This window comes from Protopterus annectens, chromosome 12.part0 (assembly GCF_019279795.1).
Source record: "Protopterus annectens isolate FY-2018-M chromosome 12.part0, PAN1.0, whole genome shotgun sequence".
Classification (NCBI taxonomy): domain Eukaryota; kingdom Metazoa; phylum Chordata; order Ceratodontiformes; family Protopteridae; genus Protopterus; species Protopterus annectens.
In genome coordinates, this window is record NC_056746.1 from 316856890 (window position 1) to 316868166 (window position 11277).

Sequence of the window (11277 nt, forward strand, 5' to 3'; positions counted from 1 at the left end):
ATCTGCTTATCTTTATGCAGCTAAGTTTCATTAATTAAAATCATTATATAGATCTAAAAGACAGGAAAATATTTCACATACTGATGGTAAGACTTAACAAAATTCTTTAAATAATTTGTCTGCCTAGAATTGTAGATATTAGCATATTTTGACAAGTGACCTTCCAATTTTGAATAAACTTGGTGAAATGATTTCCATACCTGCACAGCATAACTAAACAAAAAGAAAATGTTGTACATTTCATATAAACAATAAACACAATCAAGCATGTATATAAAATCAGTAACACTTGCCATTACTGTCCTTTATACCCATGTCTGATATCACACATATATACATTTCTAAGATTATGCATTCACTGCATCTGTACACAATTAATATGTTCAGAAACACTTATGAACAAGCAAATTTTACTCAATAATGAAATTTGCTCAATACTTCAAAAAGTATCAAACTGTAAACTATCAAACATGCAAGGATAATTTATTCTTATTTAATTTTATTATTTATAATTTTGATTTAGTGCCAACTTCACCCCCCTCTCACCCCCTAAAGGGCCCATCTCAATACCAAAAGATTGCCAAATTCCGGTAATCACAGTCACACAGGCAGAAAATGCACTCTCCAAAGCTAAGAATACAGCATCCATGGGACTAGATGACATCCCAGACTGTGTACTACATGAACTACAAAATGAACTGGCACCTCACCTAAGTGTCATGTTTAATTATAGCCTCACCTCAGGCTTCGTGCACACTGAGTGGTGCACAGCTACAGTTATCCCACTCCACAAGGGGGATCCACCTTGGATCCCAAGAACTACCGTCCCACCAGTCTGACAAGCCTGATCTGCATGCAAGGGGATGAAACGCATTATCATGGAACTTATAAACAAAGACATTGGCAACCTTCAAACACTGGACCCCACCCAGTTTGGGTTTGTGAAGGGCCGATCTTGTCTCCTGAATCTGACTGACTTCTTCGAATCAGTATCCAGAGCTGTGGACGAGGGTAAGGTGGTCCACACAGTCTATCTGGACCTCGCCAAGGCCTTTGACACCATCCCCCACTCTGGAATCACAGATAAACTTATTAAGCTGGGCACTTCTCTGAAGTACAGGCCAACACTAAGGGACTCTGGCTAACAAAGTTTGCAGATGACTGCAAACTGGGAGCCATTACTGAATCCCCAAATTATGTGGATATTCTACAAAAGGGTCTTATAGAAACAGATGCTTGGTGCCAGAGCCATGGGCTGAAGCTTAATGCCAAAAAATGTATAGTTATCCCCTTTGGGAAAAAACATGTACCCATGAATTACCACATAGGTGGCAGTACACTAAACCAAAAGTGTGATGAGAGACTTAGGGACACAGGTGGACAGTGGTTTGACCTTCGATAACCACATCGCCACAACAGTCAGGAAATCCTTCTATGTGGTACACCTCATCACTAAGGGCGTTTCATCCAGAAAAAAGGAGGTCATTGTCCCTCATTAGATCCATTATAGCGTACAATGCCCCGTTTGGTATGTACCTCACAAGACATCTGCAACAGCTGGAAAGGCCGCAGAAATACCTCACTAAAAGAATCACAGGCCTAAAGCAAATGCCCTATGCTGACCATCTAAAAAAACTCCAGCTATACTCTGTGGCATATCGTCTACTCAGAGGCAATCTCTGCTTAACATACAAGGCCATGTCAAACCCTGAGCTGTTGGACATGCTCCACTTAAAGAAATCCCAATCCCTCAGAGCCACACACTCCAAGGATCTAAACCTTGCCATCACGATGAACAAAACCTTGTCATCACAATGAACAAAACATGCTGGAGGGATAGGTTCCTGACCCAGAGACTCCCCATACTCTGGAATACACTGCCCATACATATCAAGCAGAGTGCCTCCTTGGCCCTCTTCAAAAGGAACCTTGACGATTGGATGGGAGATAGGAAATTCACCCCGGGGATCAAGTCAGTCACCCTGCTAGACAGGGGTCCAGGGAAGTAAATATTGTGGGTAGAAATATCCAGGGAATTGTTATGGCTAGGCTTGTACAGGCCCTTGGGCCGATAGCCTAGTACGAACCTATGAACCTATAATATTTATTATCACTAATTTTAAAGCACTGATGCAGCTTACATAAATAAAGTACTTTAATATCATTGGTCAAAAAGTGTTGCTTTTATAATTCATGCAAGTCTTTAAAGGAATGTCTCTAGTCTTTGTGAATTATACATTAGAATTACTGGAATGCAGTTTTAATCCATCCATCCTCAGCCCCTTTTCCCATTTTGCATATAGGGTCGGGGTGTTGCTTCAGCAGCGACAATCATATCGAGGCAAGGTTTACACCGCCAGGTGGCTGGCCAAACATAAGTTAATTCTTTTTTTGACAAAGGTTGAATCAAGGGGTATTAGTCTCAAAGTAGACTAATACAAGAGATATTCAGAAAGATTTGCAGTGCCACAGGACAGCACTAGATTTCAAAGATGCTGTAGCATAACCTGGCCTGATGCTGCTGAGCTATGTAGTAAGAGAATCACAGTGGAACTATTAAGGGAAAACACATGCATTATAAATCACAGCAGACATGTTACTGAACTCTAGCAAAGTGGCCTCACTACAGGCAATCATGTAGCTAACATGACAACAACAGTAAGGCAATTCACTAGAGGCTATGCATATTCACATGATCTACGAATTTCCTCACAGCTGCAATGTGAATACTACGAGCAAGCAACATAGGTCCAACTCAGCAAAATGCCACCTCAGTTCATCATATAAATGGAGAAAAAAGGGAGGAGAATGCAAAAACTGGGCCAGAGTAAGCAAGGGGCCAAACACAAAAGCAACTTTGAGCAAGTTTTTTTTTTTTTTTTACAGGTGTCCATTAAACTTTCTTAAGAAGTAGGTTAGATGGAGAAGGTGACAAGAAGCTAGAGTGGAAAGGAAATAGGGAGTAGGGAAGGTAGAAGAGGCAGACAAAGGTGTACACAAACAGGTGGAGGACAACACTGGGGGAAGGCAGACATATAGAGGAAAGACATTTGGTGATGTGATACATAAGGATGCAGAGCATCATGATAGGGGACACAGCAGAATATAGAGGGCCTGTGTAAACAGCTCATTGGAGACTCCACTCAGATGTCAGTCACCACTTTGACTGATGTCATGGCTAAGCTCTGCCCATGTAAGCCTGATGGTCAGGACTCGCTGGTCAAGCAACTTTATCAGCCAAACTAGAAGGCACTCCATGCTCCCAGCACAGGAGTCCAGCTGCCAGTACACCACAAAGAAAACCAGCCACCGTATCTGAAATAGGGCAACCAAAGGGAGCCCCCCCCCCCGGACTACTTTCAAAAGAGGAGTCTTTGACCATCAAGGTGGTCACAGAGGTCACCAGTGAACCCTCAGGTCACCTTCAGCAGGATGACCTTCATCACCCTGCTGAGAGGCAGACTTGGAGACTGTTGGTGACCCAGCACCAGGTGCATCAGTTGTGCAGATTCAGGTGGCCATTGCCACTCCGCATCCTGCACCACAGTTGAACCTACTGAACAAGGAGACAAAAAGGAAAGATGGTAAACATAACACATCAATACACATGTTTGGCAAATACAGTTTTATTTTTTACACAAATCCCACTGCCTAGGCAGCATTTCAGAGCTGTCTTAGTTCTGTCTCCTAAAGAAAATGCACACTATTCAGTACAATGTGACCTTGTCAACACCAGGTAAAGCAATTAACAGACAACAGCCACAAAAGGGAACAAAGAAGTTCAACATTTATAAATAGCTCTTACTGGAAATTGCTGGCACACTCTTCCTAACTTCTGTTTCACACTGGTGGAGCAGGTAGGGGAGGGTCACCTCCCCAGGTCTGCACTGACTGCCAGAGTGGGTGATGCCAGTGATATCACTCACCATCCTGGTAAAGTAGTACCAGGCACCTACCTTATACAACGGCCCAATATGTGCTCCTAGTAGTCCCTGTGCTGTAGATACAAAATTATCTTGGATTCCTAGTTGCATAAGGCAGGAACCCTGCTGAACCCCTACCTGAAAAGGCAAAGTCCATGCTACAGCTCTGAATGTGAAGCAGTATGGTAGCCGTATGTGCACAGTTGCATACTGTGTGTACACTCAGGGGGCAAAAGTGAACTACCAAAATTGTCACTAGTGCAGAATGGTGGTACTACAGGCTTTGCAGCGTCCATATATTGTGTGCACATGTCCTTTTAGCCTAAGGACAGGCAGAGGCAAGAATGATAGCAATACCTAGCTCAAACAATAACACCCATGGCTCCCACCAATACTTCCAACATACACTGTGAGGAAATGGTATGAAAAAGAGGTATTCCTTCAAACTGGAAGAAAAGGGAATCATATACCAATGCACTTTTAGACTATGCTGGGACACTTAGAATACATATTGTAATCATTTGGTTAGAGAGATGAGGCAGGCTGAAATGCATTGCTACAGGAGGGCACTGAAGTGAATTTTACAAATCACTTCATTCCATACTAAAGTATGGATTAGGGATCTGTAACTTGTACGAATTAATTGAATAGATATAGTAGAACCAATTACATTTTTTCAGTTGCTTACATTATTATATTTTCAAACATCACGTTTGTTCTCATATTTAAAAGAAAATTATGACATACTTGGTTAAATACTGAAGCAATTCTCTAAAACATCTACCACTAATTATCTGTTTTACAGAGTTTTTTTTCCTACTGTTTATTACAATCTGTCCTGTACTCAGTTTTGACTTGAGCAGAGACTGTCCCTTTGCTAAAATGTAATATGCGCTTTTCAAATTGGATGTACCGTGTTTTATTAAGAAGTTTCCATCTTCGAAAGCAGGAATAATGGTCTTCAAATTATTACAAGTGGCAAGCTTGCCAATTCCACAATGTTCAGCAATAGGTCACCACTGGGACATGCAACTGGAGGTTCAGGTTCTAAGGCCAGGATGGCAGGAATGAATTAGGCAAGGAAGAATATCCTGGAAATGCTCACTGTGGATGGATGCGCTCTGCTTTAAAAGCAGCTTCTGATGCTGATTCTGCATGTTATTCTTGGCTAATTAGATGACCAATACTGTTAAGATTTCTCCTGGCTAACTGGGATGCTACAGAAGCTGTACAAAAGCAAAAAATGAGACCTCACGCAAATGCAATGGATGACACTGTGCATTCCATGTGGCTATTTCCCTCGAAAATAAGGATGCCTTGACACCTACAGCCACCTCTGTCTGAGCTTAGTGCTCCCATTCTCTCTGTAGCAGGGAGTCTTCCCCACCAAAGTATAGTCCAATCTGTTTGTTGGTAGAAGCAGCAGAGACACAGGGGTAAGGTCCACCATTTGGTTTGCTAGGCAAGGAGGGAAGGAAAGAAATGTAGAAAGCAAAATGAACAGGTCTCTCTGGCAAGAGGAATATAATGCAAAGAAAAACGTGGTTATTTATATATATATCGCAAAATCTTCCTCTTGCGAATGTAAAGATTTTACACTAAGTTCTATAAGGTATGATGCACTAAAAACTACCTTTCTTGGAAGAAATGTGCAAAGTCATGGTCTTTGTCATTGCTATACGCTGGAGTAGCTTATAAATAATCTGAAAGTGGTCTGGTGGTTTTGCTCGGTAAACTGTACTATAACAGCCAGTGCCTTAGAAACACAGCTATAATGGAAGAGACAATATAAGTATATACATTCTACCCTGGTGTGCTAACTATTCCATTTCTTAAACCTACCTAGAAGTGACAAGGTAAGTATCAGTTACCAGAACAGAAAAGCCTCATCATATACAAATAAACAACTTTTAGAAATACTTACAAGCATGCTATCAGTTCTTTAACATTCTTTAGATAACTTCTAAATAAATGAAAACTGATACCTACATGCAGATCTAAAAGGAATGGCTATTTTCCCCTGAACACTGCTAATGACAGCAATATGTCCTTTCTTCCTGTGGACCATGGATGGCAGCAGTTCTAGAACAAACCAAGAAAATATTAATTTAGGATTAGCGATGAACACTTGTCAAATGCGTTTTTTTTCCTAACAGTAATGTACAATGCAGACAGAACTATAACAGCAGACAGCACTCATGTGAACAGAAGTGTATTACTTCACAAAAATGACAGCTAGCAGCTAGTTTAGATATGCCAAATAAATGTTATACAAATGCTTCTAAATTACATTATAACAGGATTTACAAAAATGCAAAGTTTATCCAATGTTTAAGGTTGCACACAAAGGAACGACTGCATATCCCCATATGTTAAAGCATTAGCAGGTGTTAGAAACAGTCTCTCTCTCCAAGAAATGGGGCTCAACTTGCCTGTAGGGATATCTCATCCAAAATATTATATCCTGAAATTAAATATAAAACTGGTAAAGGAATCTTCCCGCTCTAATTTGTTCACACCTCAAGTCGCTTTCTTTGATAGCACTACCAAACAGCTTTTCATTACGAGAGTCAATTTACACTTTCTATAAAAGTACTTGTAACCTAAAACATAAAATAAATATAGCTATGACTAATATTCATACAGAGAAATCTTAACTAGGCCGCTTCAAACTAAACTAAAGTAAATTTACTAAGTTAGCAAACAATAAGAGTGGGAGTTAAAAAAAAAAAAAAAACTATTGCATACAAGTTATAATTGTGGAGTTTGAAGACGTGCAAGGTGCTGACCTAAAGACAAGATTTGCACAAGTAGCTTTTGCATGTTATGCAGCACAATTAAACTGGTGAATAACTTATGCAAATGGTGAAGGGATAGTAGTGCTGCAGTTCAAAAACAGTACAGATGCGTACTGGTTATATAAAAAGAGCAAATATAAATTAGCACAGCATGGAGAAACATATCTGTGTTAACAAAAGAAATACTGGGAATAGTAGCGCGGTTTGTTCACCTGAACCAGCTTAATTTACTTGACCACAGAGCTTCACAACAATATCTGTAACTGCATCTTTATTTAACCACTGCTTACCAGATCTCCAGATTTTTTTTATCTTTTTTGTAACTTCAATGTGGTACTGAGGACCACCTGTGACACCTACCAGTGACATACTGACACTTGAGAAATGCAGACCTTCTATGGCATGTGCCAGATGCAAAGGGAAGCTTGAGAAATGCTTTTTTCATTTGTACTCTTGGACACTACGGTATGTGCTGCCTGACTTATTGACTACAGGGAAATGACTTCAGAAGGTGTCACACTCTGGGTCTGCCAGTCACCTTGAGGACAGTGGACAATTTCCTTTATGTGCACATTCAACATGTGTAACAACATGTTTGGTTCTTTAAGATCACAGGGGGACCAGGCTTCTATGATTCTGCTGTACTCCTATTCAGTCCTAGGTGCCACTGACTGCACTCATGTTTCAGATAATGCACTACCTGTCTACATAGGGATAACCACATCAACAGGAAGTGTTAGAATTCTTTGAATTTCCAAGTAGTCTGCAATGCAGATGACCATGCAATGAAAGTTTTTCTTCAATCAACTGGCACTGTGATTGATGCCAACATATGGTATATGTCTAACCTTCACTACCATATTCAGCAGGGTGATTTTATATTTTGCTAGCATATGGTTAGCAGTTGTAAGAATCACAGTGCCTAGTAATATATAACTTAACAGTGTCGGTGGCTCAACTGGTAGCATACTTGCTACTGGTGCAGAAAGCTATGGGTATTCCCACACCAGGTAGACGGGTTGCTGACACGGCAGCGCAGCATAAGGGGGGTTGCAGCACTCCTAAATGTGTTATTCTGCAGATAAGACAGAAATTATTTATAAACTTATATATTTGCAAGCATATATATATATATATATATATATATATATATATATATATATATATATACATATACACACACACACACACACACACACACACACACACACACACACACAGAGGGGTGGGAGGGTGGCATAATGGTTATGGTGGTTACCGTACAGACACAAGGTACAGGGTTTGATTCTCACAGGGTGCAATTGGCTAGGCTTAAAAAATGGCCCACAAGGGCAGTTAGCCTACTACCAATCTATGAACCTATATATATATATATATATATATATATATATATATAGACACATATATATATAGACACATATATATATATATATACACATACATACATACACACACACACACATATATATATATATATATATATATATATATATACACACACACTATATATACACATACATAAATATATATATATATATATATATATATATATATACACACACACACATATATATATATATATATATATATATATATATATATATATATATATATATACACACACACACACACACACATATATATATATATATATATATATATATATATATACACACACACACACACACACATATATATATATATATATATATATATATATATACACACACACACACACACACATATATATATATATATATATATATATATATATATACACACACACACACATATATATATATATATATATATATATATACATACACACATATAAATACATATATATTTTTGAAACACGACTAAAACACTATTACCAAGGGGTCTTGAACTTAGAATAACAATGATGTACCTTGGTCTAATCTGGAAGCAACACACTGGAGCCAGTAGTAGATTTAAGCGCTTTCGTTCGCTTGTTTATTTTTTCAAATAGATCGAACTTCTTCAGAAATCTACATTTTACATTCCAACTGGTAATAAATACTGTTATGCTAATAACATTGTGACGTGGGTGTACGTCTTTACAACAATAAGAGCTATCTTAACCATTTAAGGAGGCATTTTATGTTTAGATTGCCGTTGAGCCCTGGGGGTGTGTCTGCCCTCATCTCTATTTGCCATTTGAGTTCTCTAAGCTCAAGTGGTGTACTGGATTCACCAGTAAATGTGGTGACCTTCTCCAGTACCTGGAATTTGAAACTATTTGGTTGTATGCATTGCTCAGCGTGTTTTGCTAATGCATTGTTCGAATCACCTCGCCTAATGGCTTGGTAATGTTCCTTAATTCTATCGCTGAGCTTGCGTGTGGTCATTCCGATGTAGAATGCCTTGCAGCGCTCACATTTTGCGATGTACACCACACCTGTAGTGTTGCAATCGTAACTCTCTTTAAAGTAGAATGTTTTATTTGAGGTTCCCATTTCCAGTTTGTCACCTACATTAATGTATTGGCAACATATGCAGTTATTGCATGGGTGTGTGCCTGTATGTGTCGCTGTCTTTGGTGCTACCTCGCTCTTGTATTGGAACTCGAACATCTGTCCCAGTTTTGGTCAATTGTTTTTCTGATGGCTTCAGCGTCAATCAAGATTGGCAGTGGGAATCTCAAGCCTTGAGAGTTTGTCCTGCCCTCTCGTTTCTTGTAACCTTGGGTCAAGATAGGGGAATGCCTGTCTTGCCTGTGGTTTGCTACTTCCTGGGCTACTCTGTCTACTAGTTGGTTCGGGTATTGTTTCTCCAGGAACAACTTTTTAAGCTTGATGCATTCAGTATTGAATTGTTCATCCTCGCTGACTAGTCTGCTGAGGCGGACAAACTGTCCCTTAATTATGTTCTTTTTGATGAACGTAGGGTGCTGGCTTCTAAAGTCCAGCAGATTATTTTTGTGTGTTGGTTTTCTGTACAGTGTGGATTCGAATTTCTTTTTGATACCATTCCAGCTGAGGGTGACATCTAGGAAGTTAATCCTGGTCCCTATACCTGCTAGCGTAAAGTCTATGAACTGGATGCTTTCATTTATTCCTGCTAGGAATTCATGCAGTTCTGTCTCTTTTGCTTTCCATATCAGGACCATATCGTCTATGTAGCGTTTGTAATATGCTACATGTTCGAACCCTTTCAGTTTGGTGAGGGAGTCAGCCTCCCATGCGCTAAGGACTAAATTTGCGTAGGCAGGCGCCATTTTCGCGCCCATAGCTACGCCTTTTAGTTGTTGGTATATTTTGTTCTCAAATGAGAAGAAATTGTTCTCCAGGACTGTTTGCAGCAGTGTGCACATTGTTTCAACCCTTGTTGGGTCCATTTTTCTGTGCGCTGTGAGATATCTATGTACCAGGCTTATCCCTTGTGTGTGGGGAATGCTTGGATATAGTGCTACAATGTCTAGCGTGACTAGAGTGATATTTTCAAAGTTCTGGCTTTGTTGCACTTGGAAAATTCCATTAAGAAACTCCCATGAGTCCTTCATGTAGTAGGTTGAACTTTGTACTATTGGGTTAAAGTAAAAATCCAGAAGCTCGGAAATGTATTCCGTTTTTGTTTTTTTGGAAGACACTATGTGTCTCAGTGGAGGATCGCTTTGATTTTTGTGGATCTTGGGGATCCCAAACAGTTTCCCTACCTCTGGGGAGTCTACCGTCATAAACTCTAGTTCTTCTTCTGAGATCTTTTTTTGGCGCGCTAATTTGAGAAGTGTTGAGTCTATGTCTTTAAACTTATTCAGCACTTCTTCCTTACTGATTTGTTTGAAAGCTGTGTCCTGAGATAAAATCCCCAACATTTTGTTGTTATACTTCTCGTAGTTCATTACTACGATCCCTGCTCCTTTGTCTGCTTTCATAATTCTAAGTTGTTTATTTTTGCAGATTTCGTGCAGATTAGCTTTTTCTCTTGTATTAAGGTTGCTTTTGTAGTGCTGGGGTTTGTTTTGGAGGAGCTCCCTGATTTCATTCTCACACATTTTTGAGAAGACATTGATGTTGCTGTTGAGCAGCGGGTTGTATGTGCTTTTTCTTCTGAGTACTGGGGGCCCTGGATCGTCATCGTCTGAAGACTCGCTACTTTGGCTGTTTGCCTGGGTATTAGTCTGCATCTCTTTAGTTCTGTTGTGGCCTTCTTTATAGCAATTAGATCTGCTGTTGTTGCCTGCCTGGTGTCTATCCCTGCCTACACCTACCTCAGGAGAGCTGGTACGCAACCTGTGCGGATGCCGTTCTCCTCTGTCGTCAAGCAGCCCAGCTGCTTTGGGTACCGTCCCAGGCTGGTCTTCGTGGTGACCTTTGCCTGCGAGGCTGATAGGTTCTCTTGTTTCTCTTGGTTCACTTTGCGCTTCACTTGTCTGACTGGCTCTAGTAGCTCAGCCTGGGTGTCCAGATCTGTCAACAATAATGTGAGCCTGTTGGCCTGCTTTGTTTGATGCCAGGGTCTGGTGGCACGTGTCCCCTATGGGGTTCCTTGTCTGTTGGACTTTATGGGGTGCGTGTTTGTTTGCCTGCCCGGGA

General features: G+C 40.1%; 1 protein-coding gene across 7 annotated transcripts in view; it reads right to left on the minus strand.

Moving 5' to 3' along the window:
• DHRS7B (dehydrogenase/reductase 7B) overlaps positions 1-11277 on the minus strand; it is a 749348-nt gene that overhangs the window by 126969 nt on the left and 611102 nt on the right. For all 7 annotated transcript variants that reach the window (XM_044089396.1, XM_044089394.1, XM_044089397.1 and 4 more), the window contains exon 5: positions 5913-6005. In XM_044089396.1, the coding sequence (XP_043945331.1) occupies positions 5913-6005 (93 nt within the window). The remainder of the gene's footprint in view (positions 1-5912; positions 6006-11277) is intronic.